At 39.7% G+C, this 24,091-nt stretch overlaps 1 protein-coding gene across 2 annotated transcripts in view; it reads left to right on the top strand.

The window, feature by feature from the left end:
* Positions 1 to 24,091, top strand: part of YTHDC2 (YTH N6-methyladenosine RNA binding protein C2) — a 43,701-nt gene that overhangs the window by 3,517 nt on the left and 16,093 nt on the right. For both annotated transcript variants that reach the window (XM_063129518.1, XM_063129517.1), the window contains exons 3-21: positions 680 to 876; positions 2,428 to 2,627; positions 4,170 to 4,336; positions 5,690 to 5,792; positions 8,503 to 8,659; positions 9,939 to 10,046; positions 10,195 to 10,340; positions 11,699 to 11,834; positions 12,061 to 12,187; positions 15,848 to 15,913; positions 17,314 to 17,492; positions 18,208 to 18,304; positions 18,398 to 18,485; positions 18,577 to 18,657; positions 18,914 to 18,996; positions 19,378 to 19,483; positions 20,958 to 21,077; positions 21,511 to 21,783; positions 23,326 to 23,452. In XM_063129518.1, the coding sequence (XP_062985588.1) occupies positions 680 to 876; positions 2,428 to 2,627; positions 4,170 to 4,336; positions 5,690 to 5,792; positions 8,503 to 8,659; positions 9,939 to 10,046; positions 10,195 to 10,340; positions 11,699 to 11,834; positions 12,061 to 12,187; positions 15,848 to 15,913; positions 17,314 to 17,492; positions 18,208 to 18,304; positions 18,398 to 18,485; positions 18,577 to 18,657; positions 18,914 to 18,996; positions 19,378 to 19,483; positions 20,958 to 21,077; positions 21,511 to 21,783; positions 23,326 to 23,452 (2,561 nt within the window). The remainder of the gene's footprint in view (positions 1 to 679; positions 877 to 2,427; positions 2,628 to 4,169; positions 4,337 to 5,689; positions 5,793 to 8,502; positions 8,660 to 9,938; positions 10,047 to 10,194; positions 10,341 to 11,698; positions 11,835 to 12,060; positions 12,188 to 15,847; positions 15,914 to 17,313; positions 17,493 to 18,207; positions 18,305 to 18,397; positions 18,486 to 18,576; positions 18,658 to 18,913; positions 18,997 to 19,377; positions 19,484 to 20,957; positions 21,078 to 21,510; positions 21,784 to 23,325; positions 23,453 to 24,091) is intronic.

The raw sequence follows: 24,091 nt of genomic DNA, 5'->3' as shown, positions 1-24,091 counted from the left end.
AGAGGGATTTAATTCTATTTAACTATGTTCTCAATGACATTTTGTAAACCATTCTGATTGTTGTGTTTGTGTACACAGCTATAGTTTAGAAGTAGATATGAATAGTTCAGAGCAACTACAACAGGTCACTGCTGCCAATCATTATCTGAGCTGAAAGTACAAAGAAATATGCAATTGGATGGTTTCATTTAAAAAACTGGAGGCTTTCATGGGCGCTTGTCTGATGTGAAGAGGCACATAATGTTATATTTTTCCAGCATAGAAGATGTTTATTAAAATCTGGCTTTTTAATTAAATAAGCCTTATGTACCTAATGCTGACCCCTTTGATTAAAGTAGCATTAATCGTATCTGATAGTGAAGACATTTGAAATGTACCTATTGGAATCCAGACCAAGCCATATCCGAAACTGAAACAATTAATTTTTTTTTTAAATATTGGATATTAAAATACATTGAAACTTCATTGACTTTATGCAGGTACTTAAGACAGGATCCTAAAGCTTGAGTGGCTAGAAATCCAAAACAATCTTTCTGACATTTAAGCCTATATTTTAAAAGCACAGTACAGTTTAATTGATGTACTTGAGGACCACTACCATGTCTTTACCATTTTGAGACAACGAAATCTGTGTAGAGATTATTGCTAGTGCTAAATAAGAAATGCCTCAATTTTGCAGGAAAGGAGCAAACCGGTATCTAACTGTGAAGAAAAAAGATGGATCAGAGCTGGCACATGCAGTGATGACCTGTAATTTGATTCCAAACACAAAACATGCTATTAGAAGCCTAGTACAGCGATTTCCTGTCACCAATAAAGAGCGCACAGAACTTCTACCAAAAACCGAGAGGGGAAATGTATTTGCTGTTGAAGCTGGTAAGCGAAGTATATAATTTTTTTTAAAAATATATAATAATGAGTCATGGAAGGAAAACATGGTATATATAGCCATACTTTGAAAATGTTACAGAGCTATAGATTATATGTATATAATGCCGCAATTACAATGGCATGTTTTTGCCATTGGCACAATTTTTATACAATGGCACAATTACAATGGCATGTGATGGGTGTCTACACCAGTGTTGGTAGATTCATTACTTTGGATGGTGTTGCAAGATATTTGAATATTTGTCAACTATTTGCTGACATTTCATTTTCTGGAAAGATGTCTAGGGAGAGAAATATCTCCCCTTCTTGCAAGCTGATCATCGGATCATTTCAAGTAAACTTAAATGTGCAAAATTCTGGCCCACTTAAGAAGTGAAAACACTGTGGTGCTAAAGACCAAATAAATATGCTGGCTTGGATCCTAACTAGCCTTTCCACTCACAGAAGGGACTGCAGTCCTGCTAATGGAACTTGGGAGGCTGCTATTTTTATTGGTTTACCCTGTCTCCAGAAGCTTCCTGCGCTGTTGTGGAGGGTATACTAACTTGTAGAGCAGATTTTGAGGGGCTGCAGAGGGAAGGGGCAATTTGGGGGAAATCATCTCCACCTTTTATGAGTATGTTATTTTGCAAGCAGACCTCCACTTATGGAATTTCTTGATCTAACCACATACTTGGTACTAAGTAATAGTAGTGTGTTTCAGAAGTAGTTTTGCAAGAAGTGGACCCTGGGGGGAAAAAACTTAACAGGACTAACAGATAAATATAGAGACCTATACTTTGATGCCTCCAGAGTGTTGTTATACTTTCTTAACTATTTAAAAGACCATTATCTTTCCGGAAATGTGTGTTGCCTTCCTAATTTAATTATTGTACAATAAATAAGGAGATTGTTATTTGCAGTTTCATTGTGTTATGGAGCACTTTAGGTTATTGTGCCAAAGACACTTCAATTCTGTCATGTCCTGATTATGCAAGGAATTGGGAGATCATATGGTCCAGTGACCTTGCAAATAATAGTTCTTGACAAGAGTAGTGAAATCAGTCATTTCAGCTTTTAGCCAGGAGCTGTAAGCCTATGATGAGACCAGTTAAAACTGTGCTGATCATCATTGCACAGCTCAGTAACTATGCAGTATTTTGATCCCAGACTTCCTTGGGGTTTGCAGGACTTGGCTATATGTACTAACAGATGGAAATATAAATAGAGAATGGTATTTTTTGTAAAAAATAAAGTTGCTTTCTATCCCCATTGACAATTCCCTTCTTTCCTTGTGTATTGGCACAGTTGTGTGCTTCTAGTTCTACTATTTAACTAAGATACTGTTTTGTCATCCAGACTGTCTTTAAAAGTAATATACATATGTTAGTTGCTGGAGTGCTAAGCAATATTCAATTTTACATAACTAATGACTGAGTTATTGTGTATCAAAGTAAACTGCCCAGAGAGCTTTGGCTATGGGGCGGTATATAAATGTAATAAATAAATAAAAATAAATACTCAATTGGGACAGTCATTATTTTTGTTTTTTCTTAGAGAATAGAGAAATGAGCAAAACAAGTGGGCGACTTAACAATGGCATCCCTCAAATCCCTGTGAAACGGGGAGAATCTGAATTTGATTCATTTCGACAATCTCTGCCGGTTTATGAAAAGCAGGATGAAATTGTTAGAATTATTAAAGAAAATAAAGTTATTTTGATTGTGGGGGAAACTGGATCAGGAAAAACTACTCAGGTATGTATTTTATCAGAATTTTAAATGCCGATCTAAATATAGCAACATATGCCAAAATTCTAAATCTCCAAAATTGCTTAGTTTTGTCTACTGGAAATAAACTTTGGTAAAGTCATTTCTCCTCTAGTTGTTACCAATTGTGAAGGGAGAAATCCTTTGTTTCTGAGGAGGACCCCTGAGTAGCCACTTGATACTGTGGCAGTCCCTCTCTCCAGGCAGAGAACAAGGTCCATAGTCAGAGGCCTCTCTGGTGTGATGGTCGAAATCTCAGTCACTAACCTGCTACCTTTCTCTCTATGCAACGGGACCATGAACAGGGTGTCCCAGGGTGTGTCTGGGAAGATGGAGGATGTGCATAGAGAGACACTATTCTCCCTCTCTCAAAATACTCGAACCCGGAGTCATCCCATGAAGCTGATTGGTGGGAGATCCAGGACAAATAAGAGGAAGTACATCTTCACACAACGCATAGTTAAATTATGGAACTCACTACCACAAGATGTAGTGATGGCCACCAATTTGGATGGCTTTAAAAGGGAGTTGGATAAATTCCTGGAGACAAAGGCTATCAATGGCTACTAGCCCTGCTGGCCGTGTGCTATCTCCAGTATTTGAGGCAGTAGGCCTGTGTGCACCAGTTGCCAAGGAACATGGGTGGAAGGGTGCTGTCGCACCATGCCCTGCCTTGTTGGTCCCTGGCCGACGGCTGGTTGGCCACTGTGCGAAGACAGTGCTGGACTAGATGGACCCTTGTCTGATCCAGCACGGTTCTTCTTACGTTCTTATTGTGTAATCCTAAGTGTGCTTACAAGGGAGTAAGCTTTAGTTGGTTCAGTAGAGTTTACTTCTAACTTAACATGCTTAGGATTTCACTGCTAATCTTCTGTCAGTGTCAAGGAGAAGACATGTTTCACAACATTTTATTTATTTGCATTAATATGGCAAAACCACTTTAATTGAAAACAATGCTTTTAGCAGCACTTTGTTGACATTTCACCTTTTATATATAACTTTGCCGACTTGGTTCCCCCCCTCCCCCAGCCATAAGAGTTCTTATTTACAAAATGTAGGTACACAATCCTCTCCTTGTCCTTTTAACAGCCCCTCTCCAATGAAAATGTCTCCAGTTTGTATTTATTGCACTGAAGTAACAAGGGCTACTAGCCCTGATGGTTGTGTGCTATCTCCAGTATTTGAGGCAGTAAACCTGTGTGCACCAGTTGCCGGGGAACATGGGTGGGAGGGTGCTGTCACACCATGTCCTGCCTTGTTCATCCCTGGCCAATGGCTGGTTGGCCACTGTGTGAACAGAGTGCTGGACTAGATGGACCCTTGGTCTGATCCAGCATGGCACTTATGTTCTTAAGATAAAACATTCTAAGGGTTTAATTCTACTCAGACAGAAAAACGGCCTGGAACACCCAGTATTTCTCCCCAGTAGTGTTAATGATTTTATATCGGACAGTCTCAGTTGTTGTTGGAAAACTTTTGTGCGGATCTATTGCAGCTTTTCCAGTATTAACACACAACCTCTGTGTTCAGATTCCTCAGTTTCTACTTGATGACTGTTACAAAAATGGAATACCATGTCGTATATTTTGCACTCAGCCAAGACGTTTGGCAGCAATTGCCGTGGCTGAAAGAGTTGCTGCTGAAAGGAGAGAGAAGATTGGGCAGACGATTGGCTATCAGATCCGATTGGAAAGCAGGTCTTGCCAGTATTTGTTGAATATATGGATAAAAAGTATTTTAGAACCCTTTTAAAGAAAATTTGAGAAGTGTAGCCAAAATTAAATATCTGTTGTGACATTCTTGCAAATAAAAATGTAATGGTTTTACCCCATGACCCACACACTATTCTTTCACCCCTTGGACCTTACTCTCTATTTCACCCTTTTTTCCGGAGGTTAGGGAGGGAGCCATGAGGATTCAACCATTATTGCGATGTCTTGCACATTCCAGTGCTAATGGCACCTGCTATCCCCAAATGGACATGCCCGAATACTAAGTACCTAATTTCAGTCTCCTGTTTGCATGCCCCTGCCTTCTAGGCTTACGTGGGGGGTGACTTCCAGGCTTACGTGGGTCTTCTCAGTTGTGATGCCATGTTAATGGTCTTTTCAGGGAAGCTTTCTTGTTGCACATTTTTTGTCTTTCCAGCACCTGGTGAAAACCTCTTCATTTGCTGGGGTCTATCAAAATAACCTTGTTCTGTTTTAATGCTAATGGTGTGTTTTATCCCCTCCCCCATCTCTATTTTTTTAATACATTGCACTGTGTTTATATTCTTGATCATATGTGCTGCATAAAAACCTGAAACTCTGGGTAACACTCCATGCATCTGGTGAAGTGGGTTATAGTCCATGAAAACTTATGCCAAAAATGAATTTGTCTTAAAGCTGCTGCAAGACACTCTGTTTTTGCCACAATAGACTAACACAGCTACCCTCTGGAAATTGTCACCTTGAAGCTGTGAAACTGAAGAGTTAGGTTATCAAATACTTTAAATAATAAAATGATTACTTACACACTACCTCCATGATGCTGTTAAACAGGGCTGTGTTGAGGGAGATTTCTCTGCTTTCATTTGAAGAAAAGGGGTGAATTCCAGCTCAGAAATTCTCAGCAACACAGTGTTATGAAAGCTGCATGTGTGTGTTTTTTCCTAACCTCAGATCTTGTAGAACTAAGGATGGAAAAAAGACAGTCCCAAGGCAGCTTTCAAAAAGCAGCATGTGCAGCTATTATCTACATCTTGAATGTGGGGGATGTGAGTGTATATGTCTGTCTTTCAAAACAGAACACTATATGCAATATTTCTTTCCCTTGAAGGCAGGAGGTCGGCTTGTTCTTGCTCAGACAAGTCATTATTTGCAATTCTGTATTAAGAATTTATCTATCAAAGATCCTAATCAAACACAGCCCTCTGCATAGTCAAAAGTGTTAAAGTGATAAAATTGTGATAAGATGCAGGTATTGGTAATGACTGTATTTCTATGTGCTATGCTAAATAAGTTTTTTCATAATGTAAAACTCTTAAATGACTTTGACATTTTTAACAGAGTTTCTCCAAAGACACTGTTAACATTTTGCACTAACGGAGTATTACTTCGTACACTAATGGCAGGAGATAGTGCACTGTCAACTGTAACTCATGTTATTGTGGTAAGTTTTACCAACTATTTGTTATGAAAATAACTCACAATTTTTGGAGCTTTGAAACCTGGCTTAAAATATCTTCTTGACCCTAGATTAAATTTTATTCAAACGTTAATATAAGAATCAGTGTGATCTAATTCACTGTCTTTGAGCCGGCTGACATACAAAGGGTTCTATCTGCCAGTGTCCTTCCCCCAGTGGACTTTTCTGCCCACCCTCCAAATCTGCTAATGAGGGTTGGGGGAGGAGGGGAAAGGAAACTATCATTGAGCAAGCAGATTTCTGCTTCCCTAATGTTGGGTTTAGATGAAAGAAGCTTGTAGCTTAGTTAATTAATATTACTTTGAGATATTTGTACACAGGTGTATTTTTTCCAGCAGAGTAAGAAGCTATGCATAACTATGGTAGGTTCATATAACTTGAATAGAATTTGGTGGGTTTTTTTATCTACAGCTGATCCTAAAGGTTGAATAACTAGAGCCATTTACTGGAAATGAAATATTTTGACTTATTTTGTAAGCTAGAATGATAAAAGACTGATCATTAAACTTGCTTTCAACTAATTGTTTTAAATTACTCTGAAATTCTTATCCAAATTGGCTTTCAAGCACTATTGCATAAAAGCATAGGCTGCCAAGGTGAACAGAGATCATACGTGGGATTATATCTGCTGCCACTTCTTAATAGAGCATCTAATTTTGATATTTTACGTAATTTAAATCTTAGGAAATATTTTGCAAATAAGGCATACATCAGGACATTCATATTTCAGCCTGACTGGATGAAGTGGCAATATGTTTTTTTTTAAAGAAATGCCTCTAATACAAGGAAGCAGGAAGGATGGTATGCTAATATGTAGCAACACTAGAGAGGGAAACATGATGGTTGTAGCAAAAATCATGTGCCTGTGAGAACAGAAAGGGGATAATGAGAAAATATTGGTGGAGGAAAGAATTAAGAGTCAGATAAAGTAGCTCACAGAAGAACTCTCAGAACCACTGTCTATTACCTTAGCGACGTCATGGAAGATGGATAAAATGCCGAACGACTGGAGGATGATTAATGTCCCTATCTTCAAAAAGGACAAAAGGAGGAACCTGGGAACTACCAACCAGTCAGTCTGGTATCCATCCCTGGGAAAATTTGGGAGCAGATTATAAAGAAGTCAGTCTGTAAGCTCCTTGAAAACAATGCAGTGATTACTAGAAGCCAGAATGGATTTGTCAAGAACAAATCCTGCCAGACTAAATTGATCTCAGTTTTTGATCGGGTAACCTCCCTTGTGGACTGTGGGAATGCTGTGGAAGTAATACATCTTGACTTCAGCAAAGCTTTTGACAAAGTGCCCCATGATATTTTGATTAACAAATTAGCTAAAAGTGGGCTAGATGGAACAACTATTAGGTGGATTCACAGCTGGCTACAGAAATGGAGTCAAAAAGTGCTTATCAACGGTACCTTCTCAAACGGGGGAAGTAATGAGTGGGGTACCGCAGGTCTCAGTCCTGGGCCCAGTGCTCTTCAACATTTTTATTAATGATGTGGATGTGGAGGGGTAGGGAACGCTTATCAAATTAGCAGATGACACAAAATTGGGTCGCATAGCTAATACCCTGGAAGACAGTAGCAAACTTCAAAGTGATCTTGATAAGCTGGAGCGCTGGGCTGAAAACAACAGAATGAAATTTAATAGAGATAAATGCCAAATTCTACACCTAGGAAAAAGAAACCAAATGCACCGTTACAAGATGAGGGATGCTTGGCTCAGCAGTACTACAAGCAAGAAGGGTCTTGGAATCACAAGCTGAATATGAGCAACAGAGTAATGTGGCTGCAAAAAAGGCAAATGCTATTTGGGGCTGCATTAATAGAAATATAGCTTCCAAATCGCGTGAGGTACTGGATCCCCTCTATTCAGCCCTGGTTAGGCCTCATCTTGAGTACTGTGTCCAGTTCTGGGCACCACACTTCAAGAAGGATGCAGACAAGCTGGAGGGGGTTCAGAGGAGGGCAACGAGGATGATCAGGGGCCTGGAAACAAAGCTCTATGAGGAGAGACTGAAAGAATGGGGCTTGTTTAGCCTTGAGAAGAGAAGACTGAGGGGAGACATGATAGCACTCTTCAAATACTTGAAAGGTTGTCACACAGAGGAGGGTGAGGATCTCTTTTCGATCATATCATCCCAGAGTTCAGGACATGGAATAATGGGCTCAAGTTACAAGAAGCCAGATTCTAGCTGTACATCAGGAAAAACATCCAAACTATTAGAGCAGTATGACAATGGAACCAATTATCTAGGGAGGTGGTGGTCTCCCACCCTAGAGGTATTCAGGAGGCAGCTGGACAGCCATCTTTTAGGTATGCTTTAAGGTGGATTCCTGCATTCAGCGGGGGGTTGGACTTGATGGACTTATAGACTGCTTCCAACTCTACTATTCTATGATTCTATGATATAGGGTAATATCTAACATGATCTTAAGTTAGTAAAATGTTAAGCATTTATAATAATAATTATAAGGAATTAATAATTCTAAGGAAAAGTTTAGAGCATCTGGATAAAAATCATACTAATTCTGTAGGGATAATGAGCTATGTGTATATTATGTTTTCACAAGGTGTATGCAACTATGGTCAACAAATTACAACATTTGTGAAAAAGAGGTGTCAAAATGCTCAGGTTTTGTTATGAAGAGGCCTGTCTTGTTTTTGTTGCAGGATGAAGTTCATGAGAGGGATCGGTTCAGTGACTTCTTGTTAACGAAGTTAAGAGATACATTACAGAAGCACTCATCTTTGAAACTCATACTTTCTAGTGCTGCTCTGGATGTGAATCTGTTTGTCAGATATTTTGTAGGTTGTCCAGTGATATATAGTAAGTTCAATTACTAATAGGAACCCAAATTCAAGCAGCATTCCGTTGTGATACTTTATACATGTTGAAGGGTGTGCACATGCCTATTTAGATTTTTTGACATATTTCCTTGAAATTTAGACTCCTGTCATATTGTAAGCTGCCCTATTAAACCCCTTTTCAAAGATATATGCTTTGCCATGGGGTGGGAGAGTTTAAAATTCCCTGCATGTATTGAACTAATTGTGTAGTTTTTAGATCATGGTTTAAATACTTTAGGGCTTAGGCTGTTGCCTGACATCACTTTTTATTTCATTTTTGCAAATGGTTGGGTATTTTGAACCTTGAGGGAACTTCAAAGGCCATTTGGCATATAAAATGGTCAACAGCTGTTCAGAATAAATGCCGATCTAAGCATCTTTAACCAGTGAACCTGTCCAGTGTTCACTCCATTTTGGTAGTTGACTATCTGTTGAACCAGAGTAAACTGTGTATGAGTCCCAGTGTGTTGGTTCTGTATGGCACATGGATGCAGTATTTTATTATTTATTAAAACGCTTATATCCCACTTTATATCCTACTAGCAGACTCAAACTAGGGAACAATGAAAGGAACTACCAGTGAGGTGGATTTTAGCAAAAACAAAAATGTTCATTGACTTTATTCTCTTGCGCTTGGTTTTTTGTCACATTCAAAGCAAGCATAGAGGGTGATAGCACTCGGCTAGTGTTTTGACTTTATTGGATATAGTATATTCCACTAGTAGCAAGATTTCAAACCAGATTGGTAGTTAAGCAGAAATGAACAACAGTTGCTACGTAATAAAATAGAATTAGGAAACACACCCAACTTGGGTTAACCTTTAGTTTGATATAACAAAGCCTTTAAACATACTTATGCAGCTGTCAGAGTTGGACGCATTGTGTTGGCCTCATCTGAATGAAGGCACAACTGCTGGCACCCCTAGGCATGGCCTCTCTAAGGGGCCTTGTGGCTGGCTAAAGATGTTACTGCAGGCTTCAACCAAATGGACCCATTTAAATTAATTAAAATTAATGTATTTTAAAAACAAAATAGTCCTCAGATGCACATCGCTAGGGCTCCCTTAGTATGTTCAGGTGCTTAGGTTTTACCGTCTTAGTTCTATGGTGCTGACAGACACACATGCTTTTTTATTATTATAAATGATGGGTGCTATCAGAAAATATGTGTGCTATTATATCTTCCCTATAAGTGCATGTGTGTTGGTTCATAAATTAGAATTAATCATGAATTCTTACATTACTGATTATGTTTTCAGTACCAGGAAGACCATTTGAAGTAAAGGAGATGTTCCTGGAAGACCTATTAAGAAGTACAGGCTATACAAATAAAGAGATGATCAAATACAAAAAGGAAAAACAGCGAGGTTAGTGTCTTTATTTGCAGTGTTGTAAGATGTTTCTGTTGATACTTAAACATTGCAAAACATTTTTTGTTAAAGATACTGAAAATACTAATAAAATATTGCATGTGTTATTATTTACTCTTTTTCCTATAAAACATAAATTATATAGAGGAGAAACAACAAACAACTCTGACTGAGTGGTATTCTGCACAAGACAACAGCAAGCCAGAAATGCAACGACAGAGGGCAGTTCCAAATGTATCTGAAGAATATGATTTGTTGGATGATGGTGGTGACACAGTTTTTAGTCAATTGGTATGCATGCTTCTCAGGTTTCCGATATTTCGTGTCGGTCGGAATTGTTATGAAACAGGAACTGTGTGACCTAGATGAAAATCTCTGCTAGCACTCATTTGTGCACATAAAGGTCTTAGTCACCATAGCTGCCTCTATTCGCAAGCAGCCCCACAAGCACAGTGGAGATACATACATAAAACTTTCCCCGACTTAACATAAATGCTGGAGAGTAGGGGAAGTCAGATCCCTGCTTCACTTTTCTAAGTGACACATTGACTGGTTTCACATGATGACACGACAATCCACTGTGTCCGAACCCTGAGTATTTTCCGCAGATTGGCTTATTTTTCGTGAACAAGCCAAGCCAAGAACCCATCGCTTGTAGGGATGTTCACGCCCACAATGGGTTGTCATGTTGTCTGGACATGGGACACCGATTTTATTGTGGGTTGCTACAATCAGCTACAGAGCTGCTCGGCAAGAAGGCAATAAAGCCAGTGCCGCTCACTCTTCACAATTTTACCAGTGTCTGCCTTTGCACAGATGCTGAAATGGCACTTTTGAAGGACCATCACCTGGTCCTCAGCTTCTTAAATTTTATTTCATGTTGCCTGAAAACTGCACAATTGGCTTTTTTCTCCACTTTTGGTGCTTCTGATCCCTCATTTCTCCTACTATTATTTCTCCCCTCCATCCTGTATACAAATTAGCCTATGCAACTTTGTCTTGTCAATTTCCTTGAAAGTTGGCAGTTGAAACAGATAAGGAAATTGACCAGACAAAGCTACACATATTGCACAGCCAGAACTGTATTTGCATACTTGTGAAAGACCAACAACAATAACAACAATAAATTGCAACCCCAATTCCTCATTTTTGAGGCGCCATTTTTAAAAAAAAACTGGAAGAAAAAGGGGTAGCTATCAGAGTGGGGAGGGGGAGACAAGACAGATTTTGCAGCAAAGTCCCCTAGGATACAAACCAGAGTGAGCTGGAGGACTGAGGGAGGAAAGGAGGGAGAGAACAAGCCACAGAAAGCCTGATCGTCCATCAGGCATATTGAATTTTAACAGCATATTTCGCAAGCAACCCTCCATGGCTTATTCTCAGGGTGTATTAGTGTGATATGTGAAGCTGCCTATTGTGCTTTTCAGATCTTCAGTCAGAAATGGATTGATCTTGAATTTATACAAGGGATTTTTTTCCAGGTTGATTTTTATGAATGATCATTTACAATATGAAAAGCAGCATTGTTAAGCTTTGAGGTTTTGAAGCATTCTTCCAGTTTCGGGATATATGAGGGAGCTGCTTAAAAATAACTGTTGTTCTTAGCCTTCAAATTTGGAAGATGATGTTAAAATACATTCTTTTCACAGGCTGAAAAAGATGTCAATTGCCTAGAACCTTGGCTAATTAAAGAAATGGATGCTTGTCTTTCTGATATTTGGCTTAATAAAGATATCGATGCCTTTGCGCAGGTGTTCCACCTTATTTTAACTGAAAACGTCAGTGGTAAGTTCACACTAGCAAGTTCCCCTTACTGAACTGTGCACCCTAATATCTTTGCCATAAATGCCAGTGTAATTTGACTAGAAAATATTAACAGGTTTGTACTCTTTACAAATAAAACATGCTGTCTTGAACATCTAATTTCCTGGAATTCTTTAGAATAATTTTTGGAATGTTTTAGTATTCCACAAAAACGCACTAAAACTTTTGTTTTTCCTTCCTGTCCTAGTTGATTACAGGCACAGTGAAACAAGTGCTACGACTTTAATGATAGCTTCTGGAAGAGGTTTCTTGAGTCAAGTAGAACAGTTGATTGGTATGGGAGCAAATGTCCACATCAAATCATCCAATGGCTGGTAAAAGAAGCATGGTGCAACTTTTTGACATTGATTTGTGTGTGTGTGTGTAAACTACTATGAGGGTATGATAAAGGCTATGCAGATACTTTCAACAGTCTAATTACTACTGAGTCTAGCTGAATGTTGTATTATTCGCATGTAATGCCAAACCATGGCTTAGCATTACAAGGACATGTTGAAGTGGGCTTGGTCATGCAGTCTCCTTGCCCTTCTGTTGTGTCCACAAGGAGGAAATCAAAAGTTTTCATTTTAGGCTAAGTATGACTTGTCATGTCATTTGAACCTGACACATTGTGGATCACCTTATCTATGGTAAGTGGAAACAAGCCAACACCAAACTGTGGTTTGAGAAACTGACTTGTTTCCACTGACTATTAACCACAGTTTGTCAGGTTTTAATCAAAAGCGAAAATGTCCAAACTCCTCCTCTGCAGCCACTCAAGCTTGAGTCTCACCTAGGCTTGTTATAATGTTTAAACTATGTTGTGTCTGAATCAGCCCACAGAACAGGGGAGGGAGGCTGTCTGCAGTGCACAGATATGCCCTTTTCTTCTTGCTCTACAAGGCTGTTTATTTTTACAGGCTCTGGACTATAGTACTTTAGCAGCTAGGCACTAGTTGCTCTGCTTCTTCCCTGCCCTTGAAGTGGGCAGAGAACAAAAAATGGGAAAACAGAACTATATGAAGTGCCACAAGGCTTTGTTCAAACTCTATACAAATTCCCCTTCTAGACTTTTTTTTACATGTTCACACTACATTAAGGTTGGGAGCAGTGATTTATATTTGACAACTTTTATTATTAGCTGAACTCATATTTGGAATTTCTTACCCCGAGTTGGTTTTGTTCTTGTTCAGATGAAACAGAATACTGTTTGCATAAGGTTAAATGAGGTTATTTATTTTTTATTAATTGATTATTACATTTCTATTTTGGCCAATAGCTAAAGCTTTCTGGCAGTTCTGAACAATTAAAACCATAAAATATTATTTATTATTTATTTATTTATTTATTTATCATACTTATACCCCGCTCCTCAGCCAAAAAAGGCTCTCAGAGCGGCTTACACTTAGGAAAAAAGACAGTCCCTGCCCTCAGGCTTACAATCTAATAAAGACATGACACACAAGGAAAAGGAGTCAAGGAGGGAGGGAGGGAGGAGAGAGAAAGAAAGAGAGAGAGAGAGAGAGTCCAGCAGGAGCAGGCCCCGATGTTACTTCTGCCTGCTCCTGTCCCCTCGATCCTTCTTCTTCCCCACAGGGCCAAGATGGCAGTTTGCCCTGTGGGGGGGGGGGAGAGTCCAGCAGGAGCAGGCCCCGATGTTACTTCTGCCTGCTCCTGTCCCCTCGGTCCTTCTTCTTCCCCACAGGGCCAAGATGGCAGTTTGCCCTGTGCGGGTGGGGGGGGGAAGAGTCCAGCAGGAGCAGGCCCCGATGTTACTTCTGCCTGCTCCTGTCCCCTCGGTCCTTCTTCTTCCCCACAGGGCCAAGATGGCAGTTTGCCCTGTGGGGGGGGGGGGAAGAGTCCAGCAGGAGCAGGCCCCGATGTTACTTCTGCCTGCTCCTGTCCCCTCGGTTCTTCTTCTGCCCCACAGGGCCAAGATGGCAGTTTGCCCTGTGGGGGGGCGGGAAGAGTCCAGCAGGAGCAGGCCCCGATGTTACTTCTGCCTGCTCCTGTCCCCTCGGTCCTTCTTCTTCCCCACAGGGCCAAGATGGCAGTTTGCCCTGTGGGGGGGGGGGGAAGAGTCCAGCAGGAGCAGGCCCCGATGTTACTTCTGCCTGCTCCTGACCCCTCGGTCCTTCTTCTTCCCCACAGGGCCAAGATGGCAGTTTGCCCTGTGGGGGGGGGGGGAAGAGTCCAGCAGGAGCAGGCCCCGATGTTACTTCTGCCTGCTCCTGTCCCCTCGGTCCTTCTTCTTCCCCACAGGGCCAAGATGGCAGTTTGCCCTGTGGGGGGGGGGGGGAAGAGTCCAGCAGGAGCAGGCCCCGATGTTACTTCTGCCTGCTCCTGACCCCTCGGTCCTTCTTCTTCCCCACAGGGCCAAGATGGCAGTTTGCCCTGTGGGGGGGGGGAAGAGTCCAGCAGGAGCAGGCCCCGATGTTACTTCTGCCTGCTCCTGTCCCCTCGGTCCTTCTTCTTCCCCACAGGGCCAAGATGGCAGTTTGCCCTGTGGGGGGGGGGAAGAGCCCAGCAGGAGCAGGCCCCGATGTTACTTCTGCCTGCTCCTGACCCCTCGGTCCTTCTTCTTCCCCACAGGGCCAAGATGGCAGTTTGCCCTGTGGGGGGGGGAAGAGTCCAGCAGGAGCAGGCCCCGATGTTACTTCTGCCTGCTCCTGTCCCCTCTGCCTGCTCCTGATAAAATATATTATAATATAAAAGTTTTAAAATTGAAAACTACAGTATGAAAAATAAAAATAATAATGAAATAGAACATGGCCACAGTATAACTGCTTCCTTTAAAATAGCTGGCACTACTCCTTCTCTCAAGCAGAAGTTGATAATCTCCTGGACCCAGCTGGACATCCCCTTCCTATTAGATGTAATAAGCTATGATGGGCAAGGGTCAAGCACGAAGGTGGTCAGCTGGACTTGGCCAAGCACCTTGTCCTCGGGCCTCAACAACTGAAACTCACAATAAAAGTGAACCAGATGGTGCTCTGGACACCTCTACTAATGTAATTGCATTAACTGTGGTGTCCAAGGTTCGAAGCTTTCACATAATAGTTCAGGACCTGCTTTGGCCTGGATCAGGTTTTGGTTCAGGTTTAATTTGACTCAGATTTGAACAGGAATCATTTGCAAGTGGCTTATATTGTCTGCTTCAAGGACAATTGGGAAGAAAATTTGCAATATAGACATACCCTAACTTTAGCAAGCCATGGGACCAGAGATATTTCTCCTATTGTTTTCAATGCACTAAATAAATTGAGACAGAAAATCATTTGATTATGTGAACAATATTTGTACTTATTTAACACTTTTCCTAATAGCTAAAAGCAAATAGCAATAGAAGAATGACTTCACATATCCTAGATTAGTGTTTTTTCTGTTTTTTTTAAATATAAATTACAGCAGGGGTCTCCAACGCGGTGCCTGCAGGCACCATGGCACTCACAGGGTCCTCCAATGGTGCCCACAAAACTTGGAAAATATATGGGTAGTCTTCTTTCTCTCCCATTCTAGCATTGCTCTTTCTCTCCCCTTTACTTCTCCAACGTCTAGCCTCTTCCACCTCCCACTCACTTCTTTAGCTCACTTTTGACTAGCCAGGTTCCCATGGTGGTGATTTTGTGACTAGCCACATTCTCCATGGGAACTATTTTATGGTGGTGCCAACAGCAGTTTTAAATTCTTGAATGTGCCCACAGATCCAAAAAGGTTTGGGACCCCTGAACTATGGATTTTAATCCAGTCCTGTCCTCTTAGCTGTAGTTCAGTTTTTTACTTATTTTTGATTAATGGAAAATTTATTAGCAGCTAGAGCTCTAGTCAAATGTTTTTGTACATATACAGCCTAATGAATTTTGAATAAGAAGAATAAAAGATTAGAAATGCTATCCCAAGCGTACTTAAAAAGGATTGAAAATGTGCTTTGTTTGCAAGTTACATCTTTGTGCTTAATTAAATTGCTTGATTAAATGTCTTTACAATGATTACAGGACAGCTTTGGACTGGGCTAAGCACTTTGGACAGACAGAAGTGGTTGACCTGTTGGAATCCTACTGGTAATGTAGTTCTAAGTCTTCGAATGCACTAGAATACATGCGGGGAGCTGACCCCAATACTGGAGTAAATGGGGAAGCGTATCAGTGGTCCTACTTATGTAAGGGGCTTATCTAGTATTCTTTCTAGCACATGGAAATATTTTTTTTAATGTAGCCCCATACATTTTAAAGAAGAAAGAAACCAGTGTAAAATTAAAGAAAGTTAAGGCATTTCTAAAGATAATTGGAAGAAACTTAATGTTTGCTAAAAGTCTTGAATATTTTTTAGAGTTGCCCTAAGGTATTTTTATTCCAGAAATTCCATTTTGTGGTCTTTCACCTCCCCAATACTGGTATTAATTCCAGTATTATTTTGGCTTGCAGCCAAAATACTTTCGAGTTCTCTAGAGTCTAGACCGTAAGATATTAGTTGTTCTTACAAGATCAGTCTGTAATTGAAAGACACTTGAGAAATTAGCTGGATGAAAATATTACTAAACTACTTTTGTAGTAATGCAATATGTGCAAACATTTATTTTAAAATGGGATAGTGTAATGTGAGCTTCCGTTTTTCTTTTAAAGGTGACCCATGTACTTTACACTCAGACTGGGATTCAAAAAGCTACTTTAAGGATGCCCAATGGCATGCATCCATCCAGTGAGATTTTAGTTTTCATTTCTTTTAAGAGTGTACTCTTGAAATATCATGTTGCTTTTCAAGCTCTCCTTATTTCAAAAGTGGCTTGACACATTGCATAGGCAATTGCTGTTGAGAAACACCAGTCTAGAAACTTGTAGACTACTTAGAACTACTTGTGCTTTTCTTTGGATCTTGGCCTGTGTATATTTATGGTTCAATGAAGAAGGCAGTTAAGACACATGACTTAGCATGAGGCATTTTGTTAATTTAAAAGTATTTATATATCGCCCTGTATCCACATTCTCAGGATTGCTTACAGCAAGAGAATTTAAAAACAAAACAAAAAGAAATCCATACAACTCAATAAAAAATACAAAAAGAACATAAAAATGTAGCCCAGATAAAATGAATTAAAAATATGTGACCAATCATATGGGTCAGTTAAAGTTTAGTCCTGTGGATCTCATACTGTTAGTTCCATGGATTATTAATGAACCCAGTGAACTACTGCAAATATTTGGGTTTGGATCTAAAGTTCCCATCAATTTTGAAGGGGAACCCACCCACCCACCCCCACCCAACTAGCAGGCACCTCTGCTGGATGAAAGGTTCTTGGATTTATGGAAGGACTCCTTTGTAATTTCCAAATATTAGTGGAATTGGATTAGGGAACCTTGAAACTTCTGGTCTTCAAATTCAGTACTTAAGTAGATCTAAACCAGTTTCCATATTGCAGAAGTATGATCTCATTTTATTTAACTCAATGTGTTATGCATTTCAGTGCCTCACTGGAGTCTGGTAATCTAGATGAAAGTTCCTTGGTCCATGCTAATGCTAGTGAACTTAGTGCAGAAGACAGAGAACTCCTGAAGGCTTATCATCACAGTTTTGATGACGAAAAGGTGGATCTTGACCTGATCATGCACCTACTGTACAATATCTGTCATAGTTGTGATGCAGGTAAATGCAGATGTCGTTCTTGTTTCATTATAATAAATTTGGATCTGCCACTGGAGGATAAGTTGCACTGTACTTTGGTATATCAGCTCCACTGCACAAAGGACACACAAGCCTGGTTTGCACATAATGACAACTCAGAGTACCGGTTGAGTATTGGTTGTCATTGCATTGTGAATTGTTGTTTTGCGCAAACCCTGCACTACTGTTAAACCATGAACAACCCAACAATAAACCATGGGTTCTCCTTCCAACTTGTTCGTGGTTAACATATAGTTAACATGTAGTGCAGGGTTCACACATAATGACAACCCACGAATCAACACATCCCACAATTCAACAACAACCCATACTCTGGGTTGTTATGTGTGTACCAGGCCTTAGTGTGGACCAATGCCTGTTATGCTCTGCTTATGAGCTGGCTAGAAGTAGAATACTGGACTAAATTGACCTTTTGGTCTGTTAGCTGGGCTGGACTTATGTTCTTACAACTACATTTGATTGTATGCCTTTTGTAGTTGACGGGTTTTATGAGCAGGGCCTACATGCATGTGAACATAGACAGGCAGGCTTTGCTTTACACTAAAATGTGCTACATGGTAATGTGGATATGGCTTAGACTTATTCTCTCCCCTCTGTAGCCCTTAACTAAAGAAGAGATATTAAGCATAGTTTTCTCTGATTCTTCTTCCTTTAATTTTGGAGCTTTGCCTTACAGGAGCTGTTTTAATTTTCCTTCCTGGATATGATGAGATTGTTGGCCTGAGAGATCGCATACTATTTGATGACAAGAGGTTTGCTGATAATGCTCACAGGTAAAAGTCTGCATGTCTCATATTTTGAGTTTTTGTTCTGCTTTTACTCTTACAAAATTATACTTCATTTCAGTTATACCTCTTTGCTACTAGATTCCAAGTTTTTATGCTGCATTCAAATATGCAAACATCTGACCAAAAGAAGGTTCTAAAAACCTCACCCCCAGGCATCCGCAAAATAGTAAGTATCAAATGACTTTTCAACTGTTTACAAATCTTCATTATTTTCACATCAGCTGTTACTATAGCATAATGTTATATGTTTGCTGCAGATTCTTTCTACAAATATTGCTGAAACCAGCATTACAGTTAACGATGTTGTCTTTGTGATTGACTCTGGAAAAATGAAAGAGGTATGATAAATCATATGTTTTAAACTCAAAATTATGTATTGGTATTGTATGGTAGAAAAAGATAACATCTTCTGTAATATAAGTCAAATATGTTGGTATTTCCTATTTTAAGGAAATCTTAAGTGCGATTTGTAAATTATTATATGTGACAAAAATATTTCATATGGAACACTTGTTAATTTGATAATGCAAATGTTTATGTTAGCATGGTCTTCTAAATCTAACTCATAACACAAGTATTTTCTTAACATTTTAGAAGTCCTTCGATGCATTGAACTGTGTAACTATGCTGAAGATGGTATGGATTTCTAAAGCTAGTGCTGTTCAGAGAAAGGGCAGGTAATGCAAATATCATTTCTCCACCCCCATATTCAGGTTAGAAACAACCCATTGTTATTTTTTTCAAAATGAGGATATAATACCTCAGAAATAATAGACCATTTCTGAAAAGAATTTAATCTTTGTTTGATAGCTTGGAGATACCTGCTCATGCTTCTCAGAGTATATCCACTTTGAATCACCTGAGCATTAGACTGACAATTTATATTGTTGTCCTCAAGCTTATGTCATATTGCCTTTGAGACAGAAATTTTAATGAACAACACTTTTGAGAGTGCTTGTTCAGATATTATTGTCTCCTTTAGAGATATCATTGAGATATGCTTTGATGTTTTGCTTTCCTATATTTTGATTTACCTTAAATAATACTTTGTTTACAAGGGCAGGACGTTGTCGGCCTGGGATTTGTTTCCGACTTTTCAGTAGACTAAGATTTCAAAATATGCTGGAATTTCAAACTCCAGAACTTCTAAGAATGCCTCTACAGGTAAGTGATATTTTTCCTTTGTTTAATTATGTCTGTACAGGCCTTGAACACAATGCTTAATTCAGCCATCACACCAAACCACAGTTTGCACTAACTTAAACGTTCTTGTCTGCTTTTATTTTCTGTTCAGTATCCATATACATGGTGCAGTAGTCTCTAGAGCAACGGTTGTAACAATATTTCGCTAGTTCAGATGTTATACCAAACTATAGTTATGCTTCCTTAACTATGGTTTAGTGTGATTTTTGAATTGCACCAATACATAGGAAGCTGCTGAGGGATTTTGTATGGGACTCTCTAAATAATCCCATGCTAAATGCAATAATCCCACGCTGAATAATCTGCTAAATGCAATGAATGAGGTATTTATCAACTTTTTATCAGATGCTTCCTGGAGGAATTGTCCTGCATCTCAATCCTATTGTGTGCTGAGCAACAGCTTTATACAATGCTGCACTGTTAAATCTTGTGATGGTCAGTGATGCTGCTGTTGCAAGTTTGGTTAGTGTTGCTCTGAAGCATAGCACAATTGATAAGCTAATTTATTGTAGTTCCTCTTTATATTGTAGTTTAAGCAGAAATGTGCAATTGAGGAACCGTGATTTTTAAGCTATAATCATAGGAATGCTTAATTGGGAGTGAGTCCCATGGAATTTGGAGGGACTTACTTTTAGTAGAATCAAGATAAAAATCTGTTTTAGTGACAAAATGGATATTCTTGGGGTTTTTTTCTTTCGTTACACATTTTGCCATATGTACCGGAGAGATGTTAAAACTGTATATTTGATCTTAAATGTATTTAATTTAACTGATTCCCAAATGTCATGGCATATGGGTGGCTTTCATAATGGATTGTTAAGTCACCAGGGGACCAACATTTTTAGGACACATTGGATTGATGAATAGACCATTTAGGGATATTCTGGTGGGTCTGTAGGATTGCTGTTCTAATTGATCCCCTTAACATCTAAACAATTGGGGATAATTTCTGGATTGTACACAGTGGTTCTTTTTGCTGGTGGTAGTACGTCCGGAGGAGTGTTACACTCAGAATGTTCCAACTGATAGGAGTGGGGAAGGAGGAAGAGGTGATTTTCAGCAGTTTCCTCCTCCCACTGCAGCCTCCAGTGCCACCACTCTCACTGTTCTGGAGGGTCTCCAGCCCTCTGAAGCAGATTTCTGGGAGTCACAGGGGAGGGGGAATTGAAAAATCACCTCCCCCTCCATTCCGCTAGTGGAAATACTCAGTTGGATCAGACGCTTTCTGCATACAGACAGAGCTCTTTAAGACAAATGCTGGATTCAAGCCTATGTAATCTTAAAACTGTAGTCTCACACACACTTACCTGGGGGTAAGCCTCATTGAACTCAGTGAGATTTATTTCTGAGTAGACATAGATAAAGTTGTGCAGTAATTTAAGAAAATGTGCATGGCCTTTTTGAGCTTTCTGAAAATGTTGTCTTTAATCTCTAGGAGCTTTGTTTACATACAAAATTGCTAGCTCCCATCAACTGTCCAATTGCTGACTTTTTAATGAAAGCTCCAGAACCACCTCCTGCTTTAATTGTGAGAAATGCTGTGCAGATGCTGAAGGTGAGTAAACAAACTAAACCTATGTCTGTCCCTGTGTTATTGCTATCGGTGGCTTTTATTATGCCTCCTAAATGGATTCTGAAGCACTATATTTCAACTTAAATGTTTATTTACCAACTCTGCAAATCACTGTAAGCAGCTTTCCCAATTTCACTTGTTCCTGGCCTAATGCTTTTTGCCCTTAAAGGATTTGCCTCTGGAAATGACTATCAAAAGTGGCAATTCTTTAAGTCCAACAGGGACCTAATATTCCCAAATCAACATGAGAATAGCTGAGTATGTTTTTTACTTGCTTATGAAGAATACTTCCTCAAATAGTCAAATAAAATAAAAAAGTGTAAAGGTAATTTAAAGGTGAAACTTAACTGTTCCGTAGTAAACTATTTGGATTGTGCATTCCATTTTATGCTGACCTGAGTTGTTCTTTTAATAGACAATAGATGCTATGGATACCTGGGAGGATCTGACAGAACTTGGCTACCATCTGGCTGACTTACCAGTAGAACCTCATCTTGGTAAAATGGTGCTGTGTGCTGTTGTTCTCAAGTGCCTGGATCCTATTCTGACCATCGCATGCACTCTTGCATATCGTGATCCTTTTGTGCTACCTACACAGGCCTCACAAAAACGTGCAGCCATGCTGTGCAGAAAACGATTTACTGCAGGAACATTTAGTGACCACATGGCCCTTCTCCGGGCTTTCCAGGTATTGCTAGTCTACTAAAAAAGCACTGATGATTTATGTATGTGAAAGAGATGAGGCACTTTAGCTAGATCAACAGATCTGGAAAAGCTATCTAGTGCAAACTTGGGGCTGAGGCAGTACACAATTCCTTGTACATCTTATCTTTGCTGCTACTACTTCTGATCTGTCATCCTTGCTGCTGCCAGCTGTCTTCTGCTTGCCAATGGCCACTTGTTTCCGTTCTCCACTCCTGTCAGCTAGAGAAACACTATACAGCTATGTGAGCCATGGTATTAATGATCTAGTTGATCTCCAGATCCTTTCATTGATCCGATGGGAATACATTAATTATTATAAGCAGATAATGTTGGAGACTCTGTGGCGTTACCTCACAATTGATTATATTGTATATGTCTGGAATGGTATGTCTGGTAAGTAGGGAATGTTAGAACTGAGTGGGTGTTGTTTATGATGTAATAGGTAGGGGGAGAGGAGTATATAAGGGGTGTGCTGGAGTGTGTGTTTTTAGATTTTGTTTTTCTTGTGTGTGTTTTTATTTGTAAAGTAAGAAGAGTTTAGATTCTAGGGAATTAGTATTGGTGTAAAGAGAGAGAGGTAGTTGGTGTGTGGAGAGTTTAGATTAGGCAGGATTTGAAAGTATTATATTTTTATTTAAAGTTTTTGAATAACAATAAACTTTTTATTATTTATTTAGCTACCAAATACCATGTGTCAGCTTGGCATTATTTACCTGCCTTACAGTTATTAAACACCCACCCCATATTATACCCACAATATATTGAGAGCAGATCCTTTATTAAACCTGTTTCCCTCATAGCTAGGGGAAAGGTTTTAATTAATCCTCCCTCAGGTTTCAAGTGGTGGTGTTTGGCCTGACAAGGGTTTATGCAATGGGCCTAGTGTAAAAGTTTGTTACGTCGCACTCTCCTGTGGGAAAGTCCATTCTCTGTGTGTGCTGAGGTGGATTGCTCTAATGCTTAGCTCATGGGAGGGTGAATTGTTAAAGTTACTTTGGCATTTGGTGTTGAGTGAAAACATTAACAGCCTAGCACCCAGGTCTCCTTAGGCCCTTAGTCGGCCCATTGGTGTGAAAGTGTGGACTTTCAGGTGGTTTATCTTCCTGCAGAGTGGTGTAGCTGCTTGAATCACTGTTTTGGTAGTCGCAGGTCAATGTAGAGAAGCTTTTGGCCTTTGCCAAAGGTGTTTCCATTCTCACTGGCTGCAAGACCACTTGGGGCTTAAGTTGTATCTATCGCTTCTCATTACTTTCTTGCCCTCATAGTTCAGTGATTTTGCACACACTTTTTCAATCCCTTATAGTTGCCTCAGAGGCAGCGATATGGACTTGCTCATGGTGGGAATCGTTGTTCTTACCCCATGCCCAAAGTGCCTGTAGAAGCCAGTAGGTCACAGGCACAAGGTAGACTTGGCGTGCCCCTGGCAATAGGTTTAAGAAGGAGAGAAACATAAATTGCATAACTCTTGCCTGCCTATAAAAAAATAATGACACTCAAGGGCATTTTAAACCAACTTGTTTTGCAGGCATGGCAGAAAGCGCGAAGTGATGGCTGGGAAAGAGCTTTTTGTGAGAAGAACTTCCTTTCGCAGGCAACGATGGAGATTATCATAGGAATGAGAACACAGTTGCTTGGGCAACTCAGAGCATCAGGTATATATACACATTTTTTCATTAAACTGAGCTCCTACCTCCACCCCTGGCTACAAAAAGTTTTTAAACATTCATCCTGGATTTTACTGTATTAATGGATAGAGTAGCTGTATTCTGAGGTATGTATTTGGAGTGTTTCTCCTACTGTTCAAACCTTGGGTTGATGGGCTAATACTTTAAAGTTCAGCTCAGGAGCACAAAGAAGTCAAATGAGGGATTCTTTGGGTGGGTGGGACTATTCCTCTAAAGTTCAACATAACTGGCAGCAGAGCTGAACTCAAAACTTCATAAATTAGTATACTGAGTTAAATCACGAAATAATGTATTGGGGTATAATGTCTTAAACGCAAAAAAGAAAAAGGGAAAAAGGGGGGAATTGAAGATGCCCATCCTGCAACCCAAGGCAGGATTCTTCACAACTGAATCCATAATTCCGATTGTGCAAATTAGTAAACAATAAAACAGAGTGGGAGCTAATGACCTGGATTTTTAGGAACTAGCTGATTTTGCTTTATTGGTCTTGCTGGAAGACTAATGCTAAACTCTTAAAACAGTATAGGATGTCTTATGAAATGCAAAATGTGAATGATAAATAAGAATTTGAAAATGTAAATAAGTGAAAAGTAATCAAGATACAAG

The sequence above is a fragment of the Elgaria multicarinata genome, chromosome 6 (assembly GCF_023053635.1).
Source record: "Elgaria multicarinata webbii isolate HBS135686 ecotype San Diego chromosome 6, rElgMul1.1.pri, whole genome shotgun sequence".
NCBI classification, from domain to species: domain Eukaryota; kingdom Metazoa; phylum Chordata; class Lepidosauria; order Squamata; family Anguidae; genus Elgaria; species Elgaria multicarinata.
The sequence above is the reverse complement of the archived record's forward strand: the minus strand, read 5'-3'. Positions and strand labels throughout refer to the sequence as shown.